The 24,245-nt window shown below is 37.6% G+C and overlaps 3 protein-coding genes across 25 annotated transcripts in view; 1 reads left to right on the top strand and 2 right to left on the bottom strand.

Moving 5' to 3' along the window:
* The window catches only part of FBXL13 (F-box and leucine rich repeat protein 13), a 215,269-nt gene that overhangs the window by 129,272 nt on the left and 61,752 nt on the right, over window positions 1–24,245 (top strand). For 12 of the 22 annotated variants that reach the window (XR_014067184.1, XR_014067183.1, XR_014067182.1 and 9 more), the window contains 5 exons: window positions 14,256–14,354; window positions 14,907–15,024; window positions 15,124–15,286; window positions 21,759–21,878; window positions 22,613–22,739. Coding sequence is in view for 19 of the 22 variants with exons in the window: in XM_081535696.1 (XP_081391822.1) it covers window positions 14,256–14,354; window positions 14,907–15,024; window positions 15,124–15,286; window positions 21,759–21,878; window positions 22,613–22,739 (627 nt within the window). In the remaining 3 variants the exon portion in view is untranslated. Of the gene's footprint in view, window positions 1–14,255; window positions 14,359–14,906; window positions 15,025–15,123; window positions 15,287–21,758; window positions 21,879–22,612; window positions 22,740–23,405; window positions 23,699–24,245 lie in introns of those variants that run through there. The other 10 variants (XM_081535692.1, XM_081535699.1, XM_081535686.1 and 7 more) reach the window with 3 other exon arrangements.
* The window catches only part of LRRC17 (leucine rich repeat containing 17), an 86,185-nt gene that overhangs the window by 46,049 nt on the left and 15,891 nt on the right, over window positions 1–24,245 (bottom strand). The window contains exons 1-2 of one of the 2 annotated variants that reach the window (XM_081535807.1): window positions 21,654–21,796; window positions 18,769–18,838 (exon numbers count right to left, since the gene is read on the bottom strand). The exons of the other annotated variant lie outside the window; for it this stretch is intronic. The gene's annotated coding sequence lies outside the window, so the exon portion shown is untranslated. Of the gene's footprint in view, window positions 1–18,768; window positions 18,839–21,653; window positions 21,797–24,245 lie in introns of those variants that run through there. 2 annotated transcript variants of the gene reach the window in all.
* Window positions 21,659–24,245, bottom strand: part of FAM185A (family with sequence similarity 185 member A) — a 142,130-nt gene continuing 139,543 nt past the window's right edge. The window contains exon 9 of the mRNA XM_081535811.1: window positions 21,659–21,796. The gene's annotated coding sequence lies outside the window, so the exon portion shown is untranslated. The remainder of the gene's footprint in view (window positions 21,797–24,245) is intronic.

Raw genomic sequence — 24,245 nt, 5'->3', positions numbered from 1 at the left:
CATGTTTCCCCATTCATCAGGTTAACTTTCACATATCCTTTGAGGTTCTGTTCAATGACAACCTTCTCCAGGAACCGTTCACTGACCCCTCCTTTCCCCTAACCCATCTGGGTTAAGATCTCTTCATTCCAATTCCACTAAGTGTTCTCTATGTATTTGATGGTCTGCTTATTTGTCTGCTCTCTGCCCCATTGTGAGCTCTTGATGGCTAGGATTGAGCCTGATTATCTGTATCTGTGTCCTTAGTATATCATAAATACCTGACACATAGTAAGACTTTGATCGTTTCATGAATGAATGAATGAATGAAACTGCAGCCGATTTCAGAGCATGGTTAGCGAAGTCCATCAGGTAGAAGCTCAGGACACTTGTTAGGTGTCTGAGAAGTTGGTAACTTGCTAGAGCAAGGTCTGATTATCTTTCCTTGGTAAGAGCTGAGTCTGACATTTCTTCAGATTTACTGGGAGAAAAGAGTCTAGGAAACTACAAAATATTACAGTGAAAGTTATGGTTTCATCAACTGTTTTTCAGTTATTATACAAGCCAACAAAAATGAAAAGGGATAGCATCCCAGAAATGTTCAAATGATTAGAATACTCAATACAACAACAGAGGTTTATCAGTAGTTCTTATACTATTAAATCTCTCTGAGACTCATGAATCTTAAAGGTGGACTGTGTAAACTGCAAACTGGAAGATTCTAAGGTCATTTCAGTTCTCTCTACGCTACATAAATTCCAACCTCCCCTTTCAGAGAGGCAAAGATCATGGAAGGTCTTAGTTATTCACCCCTGGGGTTTGTGGTAGAAGTGGGAGAAAGCTGCGGAGTCACCTCCAGAGATGAATGTATTAGCCAAATGGAACAGAGATTGCATAAGCAGAGCAATCTCATTCTCTCTCCCTCATAAGCAGAAGGCATGGGATGGTGAATGGAGCCCCAAACTAAAGTGAAGAGACCCCCATCTAGTCTTTGCTATGCCACATAAGCACCTGTGCAACCCCGGGCAGTTACTTGGTTTTTCTGCTTCAGTTCTCTCTTTTGTAGAATGGCTAGGTTAGGCTAGATCTTTGAAATCTTTTTCAGCTTTAAGGATTTTGTGTTTCTGTAGGATGATTAACTAAGATAACTAAAGAAGGAGTATGTGTGGGGGAAAAGAATAATGAATTTTATTTTGGAAAAGCTGAATTTGAGCTTTCTGTGATACATCTAGTTGTCAATGACAAGAACTACTTGAAAGTGGAAGTCCAGTCCTTGCAGCAGAGCTGGGAATGGAGGTACAGATTTGGTAGTTTATCAATAGAGGGTAATTGGAACAGTAAGAGTTATGTGACCAGCTAAGCCAGCTGTGAATAAAGAGATTATGTACCAAAATGAATTGGTAACAGCTAAATTCAAAATTATAATTTACTTATATTTTACCTTATTCTATATTTTAATGGACAGTATTAATAATTGGTGGGCTTCCCTGGTGACCCAGTGGTAAAAAATTCTGCCTGCTAATGCAGGGTTTAATCTCTGGGTTGGGAAGATTCCTTGGAGAAGGAAATGGCAACCCATTCCAGTATTCTTGACTGGGAAATCCCATGGACAGAGGACAGAGGAACCTGGCGGGCCACAGTCCATGGGGTGGCAAAACAGTTGGACATGACTTAGCAACTAAACAACAGCAATAAAAATTGGTACCATTTGTTGAGTATTGACTATGAACTAAATGTTGAGGTATGTGCTCTGCATTTATTATCTATTTAATATTTATAAATAACTATAAGAGGTGTGTATCATTATTCCCATTTTTGAGATGTGGAAACTGAGCACTAATGTGTTGGTCAACATCTTACACCTGAGAAGGAATAGGCAAATCCCTGAGTTACACTGGTTGCTAACTTCCCTGGTGTAAATACTCTCAATATGGTCTATTTCAAGCTAACAGAGGTCACTGAACAGTGAGACAGGAAGAAATGTGCACTATGTAATAATCATACAGATATAATAAACATATATATCTTAAGAGCATAGATAATGGTAAAGCATAATAGTAAAATAATTATGAAGTCATGAGTTTGGGTGTTCACTACATTTGTTAATATAGCTTATTTAATTTTAAGTTTATGTGTTTTAATTTTTTAGCTGGCTGTGTTTAACAACTGGCTTGCATAGTTCCTAAAATTTTAACAACCTGCTCTTGCAAGCTAATATAAGCTATCTCCACTTATAATGATGCCACGACAGGGTAAGTAACTTGCTTATGGTCACACTGAAAATGTCTGGACAAAGATTAGGACGTTGATCCATCTAATTCTGAAGACCAGGCTCTTAACCATTCAGTTCAATTCAGTCACTCAGTCGTGTCCGCCCTTTGCGAACCCATGAACCACAGCACACCAGGCCTCCCTGTCCATCATCAAGTCCCGGAGTCTACCCAAGCCCATGTCCATTGAGTCGGTGATGCCATCCAACCATCTCATCCTCTGTCGTCCCTTATTCTCCTGCCCTGAATCTTTCCCAGTATCAGGGTCTTTTCCAATGAGTCAGCTCTTCGCATCAGGTGGCCAAAGTATTGGAGTTTCAGCTTCAACATCAGTCCTTCCATTGAACACCCAGGACTGATCTCCTTTAGGATGGACTGGTTGGATCTCCTAGCAGTCCAAGGGACTTCCAAGAGTCTTCTCCAACACCACAGTTCAAAAGCATCAGTTCTTCTGAGCTCAGCTTTCTTTATAGTCCAACTCTTGCATCCATACATGACTACCGGAAAAATCATAGCCTTGACTAGACGGACTTTTGTTGACAAAGTAATGTCTCTGCTTTTTAATATGCTATCTAGGTTGGTTATAACTTTCCTTCCAAGGAGCAAGCATCTTTTAATTTCATGGCTGCAATCACCATCTGCAGTGATTTTCAGGTCAGTTCAGGTCAGTCGCTCAGTCGTGTCCGACTCTTTGCGACCCCATGAATTGCAGCACTCCAGGCCTCCCTGTCCATCACCAACTCCTGGAGTTTACCCAAACCCATATCCATCGAGTCAGTGATGCCATCCAACCATCTCATCCTCTGTCGTCCCCTTCTCCTTCTGCCCCCAATCCTACCCAGCATTAGGGTCTTTTCCAATGAGTCAACTCTTTGCATGAGGTGGCCAAAGTATTGCAGTTTCAGCTTCAACATCAGCCCTTCCAGTGAACACCCAGGACTGATCTCCTTTAGGATGGACTGGTTGGATCTCCTTGCAGTCCAAGAGACTCTCAAGATCTTCTCCAACACCACAGTTCAAAAGCATCAATTCTTTGGCACTCAGCTTTCTTCACCGTCCAACTCTCACGTCCATACATGACCACTGGAAAAACCATAGCCGTGACTAGACGGATCTTTGTTGGCAAAGTAATGTCTCTGCTTTTAAATATGCTATCTAGGTAGGTCATAACCTTCCTTCCAAGGAGTAAGTGTCTTTTAATTTCATAGCTGCAATCACCATCAGCAGTGATTCTGGAGCCCAAAAAAATAAAGTCTGACACTGTTTGCACTGTTTCCCCATTTATTTCCCATGAAGCGATGGGACCAGATGCCATGATCTTAGTTTTCTGAACATTGAGCTTTAAGCCAACTTTTTCCCTCCTTATTGACAAATTCAGACTTAAATTGAAGAAAGTAGGGAAAACCACTAGACCATTCAGGTATGATCTAAATCAAATCCCTTATGATTATACAGTGGAAGTGACAAAGAGATTTAAGGGACTAGATCTGGTAGACAGAGTGCCTGATGAACTATGGACAGAGGTTCGTGACATTGTACAGGAGACAAGGATCAAGACCATCCCCATGGAAAAGAAATGGAAAAAAGCAAAATGGCTGTCTGAGGAGGCTTTACAAATAGCTGGGAAAAGAAGAGAAGCGAAAAGCAAAGGAGAAAAGGAAAGATATTCCCATCTGAATGCAGAGTTCCAAAGAATAGCAAGGAGAGACAAGTAAGCCTTCCTCAGCGATCAATGCAAAGAAATAGAGGTGATTTTGGAGCCCCCAAAAATAAAGTCAGCCACTGTTTCCACTGTTTCCCCATCTATTTGCCATGAAGTGATGGGACAGGATGCCATGATCTTAGTTTCTTGAATGTTGAGCTTTAAGCCAACTTTTTCACTCTCCTCTTTCACTTTCATCAAGAGGCTCTTTAGTTTTTCTTCACTTTCTGCCATAAAGGTGGTGTCATCTGCATATCTGAAGTTATTGATATTTCTCCCAGCAATCTTGATTCCAGCTTGTGTTTCATCCAGCCCAGCATTTCTCATGATGTACTCTGCATATAAGTTAAATAAGCAGGGTGACAATACACAGCCTTGACGTACGCCTTTTCCTATTTGGAACCAGTCTGTTGTTCCATGTTCAGTTCCAACTGTTGCTTCCTGACCTGTATACAGGTTTCTCAAGAGACAGGTCAGATGGTCTGGTATGCCCATCTCTTTCAGAATTTTCCACAGTTTATTGTGATCCACACAGTCAAAGGCTTTGGTATAGTCATTAAGCAGAAATAGATGTTTTTCTGGAACTCTCTTGCTTTTTCGATGATCCAGTGGATATTGGCAATTTGATCTCTGGTTCCTCTGCCTTTTCTAAAACCAGCTTCAACATCTGGAAGTTCACGGTTCACATATTGCTGAAGCCTGGCTTGGAGAATTTTGAGCATTACTTTACTAGCATGTGAGATGAGTGCAATTGTGCAGTAGTTTGAGCATTCTTTGGCATTGCCTTTCTTTGGGATTGGAACGAAAACTGACCTTTTCCAGTCCTGTGGCCACTGCTGAGTTTTCCAAATTTGCTGACATATTGAGTGCAGCACTTTCACAGCATCATCTTTTAGGATTTGAAATAGCTCAACTGGAATTCCATTACCTCCACTAGCTTTGTTTGTAGTGATGCTTCCTAAGGCCCACTTGACTTCGCATTCCAGGATGTCTGGCTCTAGGTGAGTGATCACACCATCATGATTATCTGGGTCATGAGGATCCTTTTTGTACAGTTCTTGTGTGTATTCTTGCTACCTCTTCTTAATATCTTCTGCTTCTGTTAGGTCCATACCATTTCTGTCCTTTATTGAGCCATTAGACTATCATTTGTAAAACTATAAAGTGCTATATACTGTATACAATAAAGAAAATATTGCTGCATTTAAATTTTGTATTTGAGAAAAATGTTACATGGTCTTACGTGTTATCACTCAGGAGGGGTTGTAGTGTAAAAGCAGGCATGAAGCAGAAAAGACACAGTGAAATTTCTGCTTCTCTGGGTCAGCTCTTGGGCCTCAGTTTTCCTGTTAAACGAATGTTTTGTGTCCTTTCTGAATCACACTTCAACCCGTATTTGGAAAAAATATTGAAGAATTTATGAAAAATTTTATGAATCTTATAGATAAGACTCATATAAATTTAAATGGTTTTCATAATTATTAGTTTGAATGAAACTTAATACAAGTTTCATTGAAATAAAAAATAAATAAAACAAAAGCCTATTGTTTATCATCCATAGATTAATGTAATCTCTGTAGCCAAAATATTTAAGGATGTTTATTACATTAAGTAGTAAAAAATAAAACATCTGGCAACAATTTTTAGATCTTGAAGAATTGGATGACGAAATGATGAGTCTCTGGGGACTCAGATCATATTTCCCCCTCCTGAAAATAGGTTTGAAAAAATTGTAATGCTTTCTGAAAAACTAAACTTATTTCAGTTTCTTATCTTTTCCCTATCATAGCAAATGGCTTATACACAGAATTTCATAACTGCTCATAAAATTCTACTTTAGTTCTTTGGATCTGGGTGCAGCCAGTGGTTAGGATTGTAGCCATAAAGCCTCCATCTAACTCAATAAATCTAGACAAAGGAGCTCTGTGGATCATTGTGTTTTAAGAAGAAAGTATTGTAGCTGTGATTCTCTTGATTTAAAAGAAGATAAGCCTCCATTATAGCACAGGGGAAGTTGTAAGTAATTGGCCAGTGGATGAGGAAGAGAACAACGTAGTATACTCCAGACAAGAACGGTAGAGTTTAGGAAGGGTCAGCCTGCTTCTGCAGGTCTCAGCTCTGTCATTGTGCGGTGAATACATACATGCAGAGTTGGCACCCATGCTTGCCTTCCTGGTATCTGCAGGTTTCACTAATCTTGTGTTTTAGTTTTATTCTCCTTACCCACACTGAAAAATGAAAGTTTTTTTTCTTTTTTTTTTTTTTTTTTTCATGTTTGGCTGTTTAATGTTTTTAGATAAATATGGCAATCTTTAACAAAGGACAATGTTGACCATGCCTCCCCTCTCCACTTTAGAATTACTAATTCTAATTTACATTCTACACACAATTTACTTGACAACTACTTGGCCTATTTACAAGCTGTTGTTGCATCATACTTTGCTCCCAGCATGGTGTTGTAAAGGGCCTGATGGATAAGATGGGCAGGGATATTACACATGTGCACCTGGAATTATTATACAAGGCAGAAGGTGCACAATGCAAAGTGAGGGCTCTGGTTGTTGGTGCTCTGAGATGTAAGAGAAAGAGACAGCTCTACCTGAAGCTTCTTCCAGAGCTACCTGGAGAAGTGTATTAGTGAACATAGCGGCGGGAGTGGCCATGAAGAATATATAGACTGGAAAGTACAGGCACATCCAAAGAGACAGATTGGTAGGTATGATAATTAGGCCTCTTATTCTATCACCACAGAGGACATAATATTTGAAAGCCTGTCAAGCCCTCTTAACACAGATCCTGGGAAGTGTTGCTATTGAAGCCTGTGGCACATTTGAATGCAATAAAACAGAATGTCCCATAATGTTTTGGAAGAAATCCTTCTTTCCAACAGTTCATTCCACTTGCTAAGCCAGGCTTCTTTGAGGTCATCAAGAAGTTATGAAGGATATATGGATATGACTGAAGTCATCACATTACTCACTAGCCATTGGTTACAGTGCTGGTTAGAATGAGAGGGACAGCTGAAAATGGTACAGGAACACAACATGGGCTATGTCTGCCTAAGATGGGTATTTCTGTCGTCGAGGGTCTCACCCTACATATATCTCTTTTTCTGTGTTGTTGAGCTAACTGATTCAGAGACAATGTCGTAAAGAAGGACTGGAAAATGGGAGCTTGGTAAGATGTGATCCTTACTGAGGAGGGATCTGAGCTCGATTGTGCTGCTCAGCACTTTGGTCTTCTTTTCGTGTGGCTCACTGAGAGCTCATTTCCTTCACAGACCACTCTGTCCTGTTGTGCTGAGACCTAGCCAGAGGCAGATGGAGAGAATTTCCCTGTGAGCACCAAGGCTTCTCTGCCCCCATTAGCAGCAGTAGCTGTCTGCTAGGACTTGAGACTGGAACACCACTGGTGTGGCCAACTTCCTCAAGTTCCCTACCAATGGGAGCTTAACCAGAAAACAGCAGTGTGGCAGGGCTCCAGTTGTTGTCCAAATTGAAGCCAAAATTACCTCAGAAGTAAACAAAGAGAGATCCAACCCCAAATTTTATAAGAATCCTATACAGAAAATGCACAGATAGCAGATGTGGCAAAACCCAGTATTTTACCATGGTTGAAATAGTTTGCTTTTTCTCTTAGAGAAGAATCTTTAATTTTAGGCTTGTATCCCCATTATGTCAGTGAAGAGAAAGGACAACTAATAGTTGGTTGGCCTAAAAGATTCTGGCAGGAATATTTGAGTCATAAAATATTAGCCAAGCATCTTTTTGGATATTCTAAAATAAACTATGTACAGAACTAAGCATTTCATGCCAGGACAAAACTGAAAAGCTTTTCTCAGAGGTTTCCCTGCCCCTTCCCCTTTCTTTCCTGGATACAATCTTATTGGCTGATAGCACCCAGTTTTTGGCTGCATTACAAGGAACCACTCAGCTGTGGCTGATTTCTGCTATCACTTTTCCCCCCTTGTTCAGGAAATCTTGTCATGAACATGTTTCCAAGACAGCAAGAGAGAAAAAGTTTTACTTGTTTTGGGGAAGCCATTATTGGAGATACAAGTGTTAGGGTAAAAGACTTGTTGTTATTATTTGTTAAGTTATATCTGATTCTTTTGCAACCGCATGGACTGTAGGCTGCCAGGGTCCTCTATCCATAACATTTCCCAGGCAAGAATACTGGATTGGGTTGCCATTTTCTTCTCTAGGAGATCTTCCTACCCCAGGGATTGAACCTGCGTCTCCTGCATTGCAGGCAGATTCTGCTTAGCCACTGGAGAAGCAGGGCAATACACTAGGGCTGAGATAAGGGGAGAAATTTAGAAGTGTTGTGAAAAACAACTGCTCCCATCCCTGGATCTGGAGTTATTCATTATGGGGAGAAATGGTCTGTAGCCTTGGCTCTGCCATTGACTGTGTGACTCAAGAACATTCATTCATTCATTCAGTACTTATAGAGCACCCACTCTGTGTTTGGCACCATGTCCAGCACTGGGGACACACAATGAGGAATAGATAAGGAATCTATTCTCAAATCACCCAACTTCTCTAAATACCATTTCTTCATACTTATGGTGTGAGGGATCCACTAGAATGATCTCTCAAGGTCTTTTACCTCTAGTTCTTGAATCTTTATTTTTCAGTGAGCTCACAATATGCCCAGAAGAACAGTAATAGGAAAACTGGTACTTGAAACACATACCAGGTATCATGCTCAATAACCACTTTTATATACATGACTCTGTTTTCTCAAGAATCTCCTAAAATAAGTATTATTATACCCATTTTATAGATGAGAAAACTAAGCATCAGACAGGTTGAGTTGCCTTTTGTTATAAGTGAGAAAGAGATAGACTTAAACCCACCTCTGCTGGCTCCAAGCCCAGCATTCTTTCCCTGTCCTCTGTTCTCCAGATTTATAATGTTAATTTATGTCCCATGGACTTTTCCCTGTGAGTATTTATGGAAAACTTATTCAAGAATCCATGGCAGTACAATATGAAATACCTAATTTTTGTCTTATGGGTTTTCCATTAGTTTTTCCTTCCTCCTTACCTACTAAGCTTTTCTTATTCATCCCAAGGGTGATCTTGCCACTTCATCTAAGCCCAGTGCTCCCACTGCTTTGCCTCTGCTTGTGCTTTACCTTCAACTTTGAATCATTTTCAGTCTTGTCTGTAGCCAAATTCTGTACTCTTTCCCAGACTTTGTCTTTCTCCTAAATTTAATTCATCCATCCCCTAATAGTTATTCAACACAGTAAGAAGTTTAAAAGAAAAAGAGTATAAGATCATCTCCTTGGGGGAAATAAAACATGCACAGATTACAGGCCTGTTCTGTGCTAAAGTAGTTACAGACCTGTAAGGGCGAGAGAAGAAAGGTACCAGGATAGGGCTGGAGTCACTGGGACTTGAGGAATACCTAAGGCTTGATTAGATGAAAAGAGAAAGAGGTGGAGAAAGGTTACAAGGTCAGACAAAGAGCAGACAGGTCCACTGAGTACTGGAGAAGTTGGATGCCTTTCTGGCCAGAATGACGAAGTTTGAAGAGCTCTGGAAGCTGGGATGGAACAGTTGATCTGGATGTTATTGTTGAAGAATGTTAATCGGAAGGAGTACTGGATTAAGGATTTGCACATCTGTGTTCTTGCTCTACTAATTTGTAATCTGGAGAAAATCGACCAAGAGATCTGAGTCTTCATTTCCTCATCTCCTGGGGCTACCTCAGTCTATAGAAGTCTCAGCTCCTTAAAACAGCCTCTCTTCTCTTACTGTTCCTGCCTCCGGACATTTTTGTAGTATGTCTTTTAAGTGTGAGCAGTCAGTTATGAGACCTTCCACAACATAGTATAATCATATATACTCTGTGAGAACTTTAACAGTGCTGAAAAACATGATTGGTCACAAAGCTACACAAGTTAAATAATAAAAATTAAGTTATACAGTCTAAATAATAAAATTCAGGCTATACAAGTTAAATAATACTCATACACAAGCATTAAAAATGGAATTTTTGATTGGGAGTTTGGGATTAGGAGATGCAAACTAGTATACACAGGATTGATAAACAACATGGTCCTACTGTACAGCACAAGGAACTATATTCAATATCCTGTAATAAATCATAATGGAAAAGAACAGAAAAAAATATATCTGAATCACTTTGCTGTACAGCAGAAATTGACCCAACATTGTAAATCAACTATATACTTCACTAAAATATTTTTTAAAATGGAATGTTTCCCCTACTGATTTCAAACTTTAGCTTTAGGACCTCAGTTCAGTTCAGTCGCTCAGTCGTGTCCGACTCTTTGTGACTCCATGTATTGCAGCATGGCAGGGTTCCCTGTCCATCACCAGCTCTTGGAGCTTGCTCAAACTCATGTCCATCGAGTTAGTGATGCCATCCAACCATCTCATCCTCTGTCATCCCCTTCTCCTGCCTTCAATCTTTGCCAGCATCAGAGTCTTTTCCAGTGAGTCAGTTCTTCGCATCAGGTGGCCAAAATATTGGAGCTTCAGCATCAGTCCTTCCAATGAATATTCAGGACTGATTTCCTTTATGATTGACTAAGTTCCTTAATTAAATATTTAGAATTAAAATTTTAAGACTTGAGACTTTGTGTTTTAACTTGAAAATATGGGGCAACAATAAGGTCTTAAGGCTTTCTTTTTAGTTGTGTATGATTCAAACAGTTAGTGGTGCCAGATGGGGTGGATGGTCTCAAAGATGCTGATCTGGATAAAAATGTGGCCAGGCAAGCTTAGATGATCAGCCAGGACAAAGCAGGCAAGAGCAAAAAGAGCACTGACCATGAGTCTAGGAAAAGTCAACGTCCAAAATATTCAAGGAAGCTGTGATGTTAATTTTAGTGTGTCTATTTGAATGAGCCATGGGTGCTCAGTTTTTTTGATAAATATTATTCTAGGTTTGTCCATGAGGGTGTTTCTGTATGAGATCAATATTCATATCAGTAGACTGACTAAAGCAGATTGTCTTCCTCAACGTAGGTGGGTCTCATCTCAACTGTTGAGCGTCTGAATAGAACAAAAAGGCTGAGAGGAAACATATACTCTCTATGCCTGACTGTCTTCAAGCTAGGACATCAGTCTTTGCCTGTCTTCAGACAATACCTTCAGCTCTCCTGGGTCTTCAGCTTACCAGCTGCAGATCTTGGGACTTCTTAGACTCTATTGTTGTTTGAGCTAGTTCCTTATAAGAACTCTACCTACCTATGTATGCATGTTTTTTCTTCCTTCCTTCCTTTCCATCTATTTGTCTGTCTGTCTATCTATCTATCAATCTACTTATCTCCTATTGGATCTGTCTTTTCTGGGGAACCCAGACTAACACAGTAGCATTAGGATCCATATCCTAATGGGTGGTTGTGAGTATGACACAGACCAGTTATGTGAAAATATATTGGAGCTGAAGCTCTAATATTTTGGCCACCTGATGTGAAGAGCCAACTCACTGGAAAAGACCCTGATGCTGGGAAAGATTGAACATAAAAGGAGAAGAGGGCAGCAGAGGATAAAATGTTGGATAGCATCACCGACTCAATGGACATGAATCTGAGCAAATTCTGGGAGACAGTGAAGGACAGGGAAGCCTGGCATGCTGAAGTTCATGGAATTGCAGAGTTGGACATGTTTGAGTAACTGAACAACAATATGAAAACTGCCTTAAAAAGTACCTGGTAAACAATAAGTGTTATTTAAATGATAGCTATTATGAGCCCTACTGGGCTCCTATTGCTCACCACAGCCTCTCATGGAACATTTTGGATCCTATGATCAGAAATTTTTCTTCCAGTCCATGACTAAAGAGTAGAGGTAAGAGGAATTCAATTAATGTTTTCCTGAGCTTTACTAGGAAGTCTTTGAAGTCATCTAACAGGACACTTCTGGGCCAAATATCACCTAGAGGCCTGGCTTTTTAACAAGTTAAAAGGACCATGTCCTGGAGCAGAAGTCTTCAGTAGATACTCACTTTCAGCATACATTAGATTTCTTTAGGTATGTGACTGCAAGCCTACTGTGTGAGGAAGAGGACTGAATTTCCTTCTTCTTTCCTTTTATTCAATTTTTTCTGATTACAGAAGAATTATATGTTCATTAAATAAGATTTTTAAAACATAAAAGTAACATAAAAGAAAAAAAAATCATCCATAAGCTCAGTATCCAAAGATAAATAATATTTTGAAATGTTTCTAGTTTTTTGTCTATTTGTCTGTGACACATATATTTTTTAAAACAACACTGAGATCATAATATATACGGTTGCTATTCCTCTATCTCCCTGTCATATTGTGAAGATGACTTGGTACGAGAGTTCCCCCTGATATTTGTTTTTGGAAAGAGTCTTACTTTCCCATTACTGAATCAGAGCATCATCTTATTGCCCATCCATGACCATTTGTTAGGAAATGAAGTCTAAATAACAATGTTATTTTAAGATAATTCATAGGCAAATATATTTGATCTTTTGACCAGTAACTATTTTTGAACACTCTCTACCATTGTTGCTTCTATTAATGTAGATAATGATAGCTGAAAGAAATCAACATACAAAGCTATAGTAATCAAAACAGTGTGGTACTGCCACAAGGACAGACATGTAGAATTGAGAGTCCAGAAATCTATACTGTTATGGCCAACTGATTTCCAACACAGGTGCCAAGACCATGCAGTTGGGGAAAGAATATTCTCTTCAACAGCTGGTGCTGGACAAGTGGATTATCCATGAAAAAAATAAAGTAGGTTCCCTACCTCATACTATATACAAAAATTAACTGATAATGGACCAATGACCTAAATATGAACTAAAATGACAACACTTAGAAGAAAACACTGAGAATAAGTCTACATGATCTTAGATTTGGCAATGGATTATTAGACATGACATCAAAAGCATAAGCAGTGAAAGAAAACTGAGAAAATGGACTTCATCAAAATAAAAAACTTGTGTATCAAAGGACATTATTAAAAAGGGAAAAGACAACCTAAAGAATGAACAAAATATTTCCAAGTCATATACCTAAGGGTCTAGAATCCAGAATATACAGGAACTCTTATAACTCAACAAATGACAAATGATCAATTAAAAAATAGTCAAAGGACTTGAATAGACATTTCCCTAAAGAAGACCTTCAAACGACTAATAAGCACATGAAAAGATTTCAATCTCATTAGTCATTGGGCTTCCCTGGTAGCTCAGCTGGTAAAGAATCTGCCTGCAATGTAGGAGACCCCAGTTCAATTCCTGGGGTTGGAAGATCTGCTGGAAAAGGGATAAGCTACCCACTCCAGTATTCTTGGGCTTCCCTGGTGGAAGCCCAGCTGGTAAAAAATCTGCCTGCGATGTAGATTTCAAAATTACAATGAGGTACTATTTCAAACTCAGGAAATTTTTTGAGAAAGGAAAATATGAAAAAATAAAAAATAAGCTTTGGCAAAGATGTGGAGAAATTAGGACCCTTGTAGATTGCTGGTGAGAATGTAAAATAGTATAGGCATTGTAGAAAATATTTTGGTGGTTCTTTAAAAAGTTAAAAATAGAATTACCATATGATCTGGCAATCTCACTCCTAGGTGTATACCCAAAGGAATTTAAAACTGGTATTCAAACAAATAGACGTACATGTATGTTCACAGCAGCACTATTCAAAATATCCAAAAGATCTAAAACAGATAAGTGAATAAACAAAATGTGGTATAGGCATAAAATAGAATATTGTTCAGCCATAAAAAGGAATAAGGTACTGACACATACCATATTGTGAACTTCAAAAACATCAAGGCAAGTGAAAGAAGCTAGATACAAAATGACCACGTACTGCCTAATTCCACTTGTAAGAAATATTTACAATAGGTAAATCCATAGAGACAGAAAACAGATTAGTGATTGCCAGGGGCTAGGGAAGGTGTGTATGGGGAGCAACTTCTTAATAAGTAAAAGGATTTTTTTTAGGGTGATAAATGTTTTGAAACTACATAGAAGTTGTGACTGTACAAAATTATGATTAGTTAAGAGACTTTAATTGACTAATTTTATTTCAATACAAAATAGAATAACAAGTTAAATAGGCTTACCATGGTGATCATTTCACAAAACATACATATAAAAATTAAAGAAATCAAGATTAGAATATGTGTTTCCTTTTTACGTCTGCAACATGTTATGGTTTCAATTTTAAAACACAGTAGCAAAATCATAACACATCTTTGGTTATTACTATCTTTGGGTTTTATTAGAGGTGATGTTAATGGGTTTGCCCATCATTTTCACCAACTTTGTACAATTCAGATTTCAGTCCAAGGCTTCAGGAACATTGCAAACAGCTGCAGTGGGATAATGCATCTGACTATCAATGACATGCCGACTCTGACGGACAACTGTGTAAAAGTAGGTATTTGAAAACTACATTTTCTTCTCAGTCCCATTTGGCAGGCACATTTTCTAATGGCTTGAATTATTGAAAAATATGAATGGGCTTTTCATTGCAGTTGATGTTTTATATAATTATGAAATTTATACACACATTTGAACATTTGAATCTTTAAATACCCTAAGAAACTTCATTTCACATTTAGGATATTTTATTTCAATGATATTGCAATCAAATCTTACAAAATCATATGTAAGCTTAAGCATAAACCTTAAGTCTAGTTCTAAATGTTATGCTTCTAAATGTACTGATTTCTTTCAGCATTCCATTGTCTCATGTTTTCCTATCTTTTATAATATCATTTAGTTGAATCCTATGCGTTACTCAAATGTAACTGTAGTTAGTAAAGTATATTGGAAAAAGTAAAAGTTCCCATTTTCTTTGACAATAGGACAACTTAATAGTTAATGTGTCCATTTTTGAAAAGACTGAGAGAAAAACTAATCTCATGACTTTGATAAATGTGTTCTATATAATCTGATTAATCTTTTATTTTTTCCCTTCTAAAGGCTTTAGTTGAAAATTGCCATCGTATTTCATCAGTAGTCTTCATTGGTGCACCACATATTTCCGACAGTACTTTCAAAGCTCTTTCTGCTTGTGACATCAAAAAGATTCGATTTGAAGGTGTGAGATATTAAAAAGTAGTTTAGCATTAATTTTTACTTTTAATCTTGTGGAGATTCAAATACAATCCTTAACTTTTTCTTTTTTTTTTTTAAACAGGAAATAAAAGGATTACTGATGCATGCTTCAAACTTATAGACAAGAGTTATCCAAATATCAGTCATATTTACATGGTAGACTGCAAGGGAATAACAGATGGTAGCCTCAAATCACTCTCACCTTTGAAGCAACTCACTGTGTTGAATCTGGCAAACTGTGTAAGGTAAACAGTCATTCAGTCAAGAAACACTGATTATCTAGAATGTTCCAGGCTTCCTCAAGATGCTCATTGGTTAGTATAGTAAACATGAAAGTCAGGGATCTAAGTAGAGGTAAGTGCAGAGTTTTGTGGTAAAACAAAGGAGAGGCACCCAACCCAGACTAGTTACATGTGGGCACGGGGAGATTATCAGGGAATGCTCAGGATATGTGGGAATCACAGGCTCTTGTAAGATTAAATGAATTCACTAGAACATTTGTGGGCTACTTATCCTAGTGAAGGTTCTCACAGCTAGTTCAGTTAATAGGTCTTTTTCCCAAATGGATTCTGACCTGCCTGTGAAGAACCAATCTTACTGAAGTGTTTCCTCTTGGGTACTAGTTAGATTTTTCCTCTGTGTGGATCTGCTCACAGATGGCAAGTTCTTACTGAAACCCTCTTTTTCACCTGAGTTACAAATAGGCTTCTAACCTGGCATTCTCAGGTGGGCAAGGATCAAATTCTTGCTAAAATTTCTTCCCCAATTAATTATCTCAGCCTCTTTCCTAAGTAAATTTCTTAAAATATTATGGGGCCAGAAGATAACAAATAGCATGTGATCTACAAAGAAATTGGTTAATAGTTTGCATAACATAAGACAAGTCAGAGTAATAAGCTAAGCTAAACAAAATCTTAACCCATGGTCCCTATTATTAAAATGGGGAGGCACAGAGGGTTGGGAGGGAAGGCAAAGACAGGATCTGAAATGGGAAAAACCTGGATTAGGAAATGAAGCCTCTAGTTAATAGCCAATAAGGAACCGAGGCCTCCTACCAACAGACATGTAAGTGAATTTAGAAGCAGATCCTCCATACTCAGTAAATTCTGCAGATGACTAAAGCCCCAGCTGATATCTTGTAGTTGAAAGCTCATGAACAAGCTGGCATCATGATGGAAGCACAATATGGAAGCTATTATACAACAGCTAATGGACTTCCCTGGTGGCTCAGCTGGTAAAGAATCCACCTGCAGTACAGGAGACCTGGGTTCTATCCCTGGGTTGGGAAGATCCCCTGGAGGAGGGCATGGCAACCCACATCAGTATTCTTGCCTGGAGAATCCCCATGGACAGAGGAGGCTGGTGGGCTACAGTCCACGGGGTCGCAAAGAGTCGGACACGACTGAGTGACTAAGAACATAACAGTTAATCCTATTTGTATTAACATGAAATAAAATTGGATTGCACTCATGTATTTCACTCAGGCTTCTGTAGGTTAATTAATTTTAAAAATAAATGGAAGTTTTTATGCTGCCAGCAGTATACTTGACAAAACACTTCAAAGGACTCCTTGCTATTAATACAAACTATTTAGATTCTTGATGAAACATACTTTCAATACATTGCTGAGCCTACAAAGAGTAAGAGAAATATCCAGTTCATGATCCATCACCATCCTGTCAATGAGCAGACTCTCTGAGATGGAGAGTGAAGAGCAAGCAAACATAAAAGGTGGAGCTGCTATTAGCGTAAATGTTCATTTCAACATTGGCATTGAGAGAATCAATTTTAGTAAGACTCAAGACAGAGAAGCAGGATGAGACTTCTGCAGTGTTTGGACCCTTCAAAAGGGACAAAATAGTTCAAATAGATGGTACCCAAGCCCCTGGAAGAAGTTATCTCCAAGCTTTTTTGAAGGAAAGCATCTTCTCTTTAAGCATCCAGGATTCTCATAGGTTAAGATCAAATAAATAGATGCTCACAATTAAAGACCATCAAATGTATGAAGATATGAGTCATCAAGTGTAAAAAGATATGCAAAATAAATTTGAGCTGAGTAATTCAGATACTAGAAGAATCAGTCATAGAATATTAAGTAACTATGTATAAAATGTTTGAATAAATAGATAATGGAACCAGAAATATGAGCAGGAAACAAAATATGATAAAAATAACTAGACTAGCCATGGAAGTAAAAGACATTTGCTCCTTGGAAGAAAAGCTATGACAAACCTACAGAACATATTGAAAAGCAGAGACATCACTTTGCCTACAAAGGTCCATATAACTAAGCTATGGTTTTTCCAGTAGTCAGGTATGGATGTGAGAGTTTGATCATAAAGAAGGCTGAGCGCTGAAGAATTGATGCTTTTGAACTGTGGTACTATAGAAGACTCTCAAGAGTTCCTTGGACAGCAAGGAGATCAAACCAGTCAATCCTAAGGGAAATAAACCCTGAATATTCACTGGAAGGACTAATGCTGAAGCTGAAGCTCTAATACTTTGGCTACTTGATACAAAGAGCCAACTCTTTAGAAAAGACCTTGATGCTGGGAAAGATTGAAGGCAGGAGGAGAAGATGATGACAGAGGATGAGATGGTTGGATGGCATCACTGATTCAATGGATAAGAGTCTGAGCAAACTCCAGGAAATAGTGAAGGACAGGGAAGGTTGGTGTGCTCCAGTCCATGGGGTCGAAAAGAGTCAGACATGACTTAATGACTGAACAACAACAACTTGAAAAACTAATTTTTAGAAATAAAAAAAAATATGATATAGTTATTGAAATAAAATGGATTGCTAATCAGCAGATTAAAACTCAGTGAAGAGAGAAATACAAAGTTGGAAGATAACTGAAGATATGATAGCAGAGTGAAAAAATAAAAAGAAAAATGTAATAGAGTATAACAAAAGATAGGGGAGGTTTAATATTAGAGTTTTAGATTAGATTTTTAAAAATTCATCTATAGAAGATACATTTAAAATGGGAAATTTGAGAATCAAAGCATATATTTTTCTCTATCACATATCAATCTTTCAAAAATTGGACTGTGTATAGAGTTTTAGAGCAAGTCCTCACAACTTTTATAGTACTGGTAACAACAAACTATATTCTCTTACTACAGTGCAATTAAATTTGGAATCAGTTATAGAAAGCTACATTTAAAAAATATTTATGATTTAAAATGAAAATTCCAGAGCATCAGAATCACCTGAAGAGATGAATAAAACTACACATGCCCAAGCTCTATCCCAGAGCTACTGAATCTGAATATCTAGGGATGGAACACCAACTTACATATTTTTTAAAAAAAGCAACATGGGTGCTTTTGATGCACAGCCAGGTTTAGTACTAACTACATTAACCCATCAACTTGGCCATTATGTGAAAAAATCCCTTCTATTGATATTTATGCTTCCTGGATTATCTTATAAGTTTTTATATACATACATATAAACACAGATACACGTCAGTGTGTGTGTGTGTGTGTAAATGCGTGTTTTCAGGCTATTTTTTCTGTTTCAATCATTCATCTGTCTTCTACCTAATCTTGCATAGTATTTTATCTGTAAAAATGGGGAAAATAAAGAGTACATACTCAGGATTTTTGTGAGGATAAAATAAATCAATGCATATAATATGTTTAGAATAGTGTATGGCACTTAATAAACACTCAATAAGTGTTATCTATTATCATTATTATTATAGCTTAATAAATTCTTTACCATCTGAGCCACCAGGGAAGTCCATGAAATCAGAAGATGATTGCTTCTTGCCAGGAAAGCAATGACAAACCTAGACAGTGTGTTGAAAAGCAGAGACATTATTATGCTGACAAAGGTCCATATAGTCAAGGCTATGGTCTTCCCAGTGGTCACATATGGCTGGGAGAGCTGGACCGTAAAGAAGGCATAATGCCAAAGAATTGATGCCTTTGAACTGTGGTGCTGGGAAGACTCCTGAAAGTCCCTTGAACAGCAAGGAGAGCAAACCAGTCAATCTTAAGGGAGATCAACCCTGAATATTCACTGGAAGGACTGATGCCGAAGCTGAAGCTCCAGTATTGTGGTCATCTGATATGAACAGATGACTCATTGGAAAGTCCCTGATGCTGGGAAAGATTGAGGGCAGAAAGAGAAGAGGGCATCAGACGATGAGATGGCTGGATGGCATCACCGATGCAATGAACATGAACTTGGGCAAACTCTGAGAGAAGGTGAGGGACGGGGAAGCCTGGCATGCTGCAGTCCATGGGATTGCAAAGTGTCAGAAAGGACTGGGCGACTGAACAACAACAACAAAACATATTCTAATATCTAACAGACTGAAACTCTCTTCATGAGTTGTCTTCTTTTAAATTATCAGATATTTTTGCTAGTTTATTCTTCCAAAAGAATGTTGGAATAATTTTGTCACATTTCAGAAAAAAATCCTATTGAGATATTAATTGAAATTATGTTAAATAAATAAATTTTGGAAAGATATATAGTTTTATAATACTTGAGTTTCTCTTTCTTTGTCCAAGAATTATTTATTAAAAATGCATTCAGATATCTAAGTAGTTTATATCTAATTATAACTGTGTTACTAACTTTTAGTTTTATAACATCATGGTACAAAAATGTGACCTCTGTCTTTTGGAGTCTTTATTTAGGGGTAAGGCTGATGGGAAGGTTGATGGTTAAGTTGTTTATCATGTTGAATATACTTTAATAGTCCATGGAATTTAAATTACATTAATTATATTAATTTTTATGTCCCATTTGTTTGTCAAAAGCCAAGTCTAATACAAAATTGTATCTTAATTATGTTCTTTTGTGAATTCCTAATTATTTTTCCTTCAATTTGTATTTATGCTATATTATGTTTGCATAAAGGGGCTTCCCTGCTAGTTTAGATGGTTAAGAATCTGCCTGTAATGCAGGAGAACAGGGTTCGATCCGTGGGTTCAGAAGATCCCCTAAAGAAGGGAATGGCTACCCACTCCAGTATTCTTGCCTGGAGAATTCCATGGACAGAGCAGCCTGGCATGGTTTCACAAAAAGTCAGACATGACTGAGTGACTAACACTGTATGTTGCATACAAAGTCATGACTTGGATTTTTGTCTTCATGGTAGTATTTTTAAGAATTATTTGATTAAAAGGTAATTTTTTAAAAGATTGTAGGATGATTTAGTTTTTTTATGATTAGGCTTATGAATATACTTAATATTTAGAAATTTGTAACCCATATTCAAAGGCAACCAAAATTTAGAGTAAGATTTGATTTACAATGACCATAAACATGACTTTGCCTGTGTGTGTGTGCTTAGTTGCTCAGTTGTGTCAGACTCTTTGTGACCCTATGGACTGTAGCCTGCTAGGCTCCTCTGTCCATGGGGATTCTCCAGGCAAGAATACTGGAGTGGATTGCCAATCCCTCCTCCAGGGGATCTTCCTGACCCAGGAATCAAACCAGGGTCTCCTGCATTGCAGGAAGATTGTTTACCAGCTGAGCTACCCAGGAAGCCCAGAATTGCCTATAAATGTTCCAAAGCAAATAAATTGATTTAAAATGTTAAAAAAAAAATCAAATTACCAGAAAAAAAAAATCAGACTGGCCTTGGATTTTTCCTCTGAAACAGCAAATATATTTATAATTGATATTTTATTAATATTGTTTATACTGTCATATTTATACATTTGGTATTTCTCTTGCAGAGAAGAAATCCAAGACCAATCTGATTTTTTAAACATTTATTTCATTAAAGTATAGTTGATTTACAATGTTATGTTAATTTCTATGGGTAGTAAGATTTTTTTTAACACATAACATATATATTTATAAATTGCTAGATCACAAACACATATTTTAAATTGCCACATTATTATACCATCTCACTGTACATAATTTCATGGCAGGGAAGAATATGATCTCCAAGTTCCAAACCCATCCATATTCTCGTCACTGGGGGTTAATCCTAATCAATATAAAACTGTTAGTCTTGTTTAATATTTTTACTAGCATAGTATTTTAACTGAATTGCCTTCCCTGTGTTAATTTTATTTAATTTGCCTAATACTACTTCACAGTTTTCTTCTTGTTGCCATTTTATTAAAAGTGTGTTTCTTGCTGACTATAATTTAGAGAATCATTTATAAATCAAGGGCTTACAGGGAGAGGGGGGTTGGCACTGACACCCATGTGTCAGGTCAAGGTCTTCTCACAGCGTCAGGTTCTGTCTGCTTCAGAAAGGATCGACACGTAACTTACTGGGTTTTTTCTAGTCCAGCTAAACTGACTTGCACTTAGTGGAAATTCCTCCAAGATTTTGATAGTAGTTTGATTGTAAGTTTTGGTTCTCTCTATTCTAAGCTTTGGTCTTTTTCTTTTGCAGGAGATTGCAACAGGCACTATTTAACATGATCCGATTTTAACTTCAGGGAAGAAACCTTGCAGGCCATCTGTTTTATTAATAGTCATGCCACCTAATTAAATGAACAAATGAACAGGAATAGCATTTTTATTAATGCTTCTATTACTATCATTTATATATTTTCTATTAAAGTAAAAGTATATAACCAAATTTGATTTACAAATGTGGACAAAATACCAGATATAGATATTACCTTGCTATTTTGGAATGTACTGGGTGTAGTAGCTCTTATTTTAATAGTACTGTACATATTTCCACATAAAATCACATGTAGAGCTTTCCTTATTCTTTCCTATAGAATTGGTGATATGGGACTAAAGCAATTTCTTGATGGTCCTGCAATCACAAAGATAAGAGAATTAAACTTAAGTAACTGTATCCACCTGAGTGATGCCTCCATTGCAAAACTATCAGAACGGTACGATAAAACAATAATATTATATATATTATTAGTAGTTGTATATCTGTTGATACGAGAGATCAAAGATGGACTTTTGAAGCTATTTGGAAAATGTAAGGAATGCCTAGAAGCTGGTCCAATATTCAATTAAACAAAGTAAGATATTGGAGTCATAGATCAAATTAATATTTTTCTATCTCTGTTTATTACTAATTTCATCTTGGAGAAAGTTTGAGATGGAATCACTCAAGAAGTTATAAATAGCTATACCTGGGTGACTTATCTATCCTTTTCAAGAACATTGTCTCTATGTAAATCTTTACTCCAGTGTATCCCAAGGGATATTCTAGTGGGTGAATTTATTCTTGAACCTCTTTACTTGTCAAAGGTCTTGTGTACACTACAGGGTGAAGTCCAATTCTTGTAGTAAATGTGTAAGGAAAAGTGAGAGATTTAACTTTGTCCTTTTAGTCGTTATTCAGCTTGGTATTTATATGAGTTTTTTTTGCATACATGCAATATTTTTTTATCAGAAACTGCAATATGAAATGAAATCACAGAAAAAATTTTTCACTCACTTGTGTAATGTCAATTATTTCCACTTTTAAGCTCACTATTAACATTATGATGAGAAAAATAAAATCCTTGTTTCAATAGCATTTGCTTTCCCCAGATAGTTTTTATGCAAAGAAATTGCTATTTGACAGGGTGATGAAAAGTTTAAAGTAATTTTTCATGCTACTTTCCTTCAGGTGCTACAATTTAAACTACTTGAGTTTACGAAATTGTGAACATCTGACTGACCTAGGAGTTGAATTTATTGCAAACATCTTTTCTTTGGTATCAGTTGATCTTTCTGGAACAGACATCTCTAATGAGGTAAAAAAAAAATGACTTCTATTGTTTTCTGTAACACAGTCATTTTCCATTTTGTAAACAATGGAGAGAACAACAATTATTTGTTTCTTAAATTATTAGATTATAAAGGGTAAGTTTGGGAAAATTTTTTCTGGAATAGTGATGGTTGAGGTTATTTGTAAATCAATGGTTTTGTTTCTACTTCAGAAAATGGCAAAATACAATATTTGCAGGAAAGTCCTGACAGATCAGACTATTAGATTTGAAATTTGTTTCAACTATGGACATTTGTTCATTGTGAAGATACATTTTAGATGGCTTAAATATATTTTCCTTGTGGATTACACATTCCAAAAGACTACCTTAGTGCCTTCAGATCCAAGTCTTTAGTTCAAAACTGAAATCTAAAAATGGCCTCCTCAATAAAAAATAAGTTTTAAAAAAATGAAAAAAAGGGGGGGGATAAAAACGTCCTCTTCAAATCTATAAAAGGATATATTTTAAGAAACTAATTTCCTGCAAGATGCTGTAGCTACTCATTAGAGTTGAAACACAGGTCACACCCATCCTACCATTTCAACACTGCTCCATTCAAAATGAAGATAAATCCAGAGATTTGTCATGTTTCTTAAAGACTTTAATGGACTGCAGTTAGATAATAAATATGCTGGCTTCTCTTGAAATCAGAGCATTAGGAGGGACAGAAGAAGACAACAGAGGTGAGGATCTCTCCCCCATCTGCTTGCTAAATCCCTAGTCATCCCTCAATCTCATCAAATACCACTGTCTCTGAGGCCTTCTCTGAGAAGTCCTACCGTACAGGCAAACACAGCAACTTCTCTGTGTACATCTGCAGCCTCCGTGTATCCTTTACCGTGACCTCTTTCTCACCACATTACTGATATATCTGTGTTATATGTCCATCTTTCCCCACACATTCAGTCAGCTTTTTTAAATAAAGAACCGTGTCTGTTTATTGGTACAGTTCTTTCTCTTCTTTATCTAAGAGTGAATTTAGATTTGGCATCCATTCTGCTAGCTGGTCTCCTCTCCCCTTACTTGGAGTGTTGTTGTTGGTGGTGGTTTAGTTGCTAAGTCATGTCTGACTCTTGTGACCCCATGGACTGTAGCCTGCCAGGCTCCCTTGTCCATGGGATTCTCCAGGCAAGAATACTGGAGTGGTTTGTCATTCCCTTCTCCAGGGGATCATCCCAACCCAGAAATCGAACCTGAGTCTTTGGCATTGCAGGCAGCTTCTTTACCAACTAAGGAGTGTTGGCTGCTGCTGCTGCTGCTGCTGCTAAGTCGCTTCAGTCATGTCCGACTCTGTGCGACCCCATAGATGGCAGTCCACCAGGCTCCCCAGTCCCTGGGATTCTCCAGGCAAGAACACTGGAGTGGGTTGCCATTTCCTTCTCCAATGCATGAAAGTGAAAAGTGAAAGTGAAGTTGCTCAGTCTTGTCCGACTCTTAGCGACCCCATGGACTGCAGCCTACCAGGCTCCTCGTCCATGGGATTTTCCAGGC

This window comes from Giraffa tippelskirchi, chromosome 10 (genome assembly GCF_054371585.1).
Source record: "Giraffa tippelskirchi isolate mGirTip1 chromosome 10, T2T-mGirTip1v1.2.pri, whole genome shotgun sequence".
Classification (NCBI taxonomy): domain Eukaryota; kingdom Metazoa; phylum Chordata; class Mammalia; order Artiodactyla; family Giraffidae; genus Giraffa; species Giraffa tippelskirchi.
Note: the sequence above shows the minus strand (reverse complement) of the source record. Positions and strands in the feature narration are given on the sequence as shown.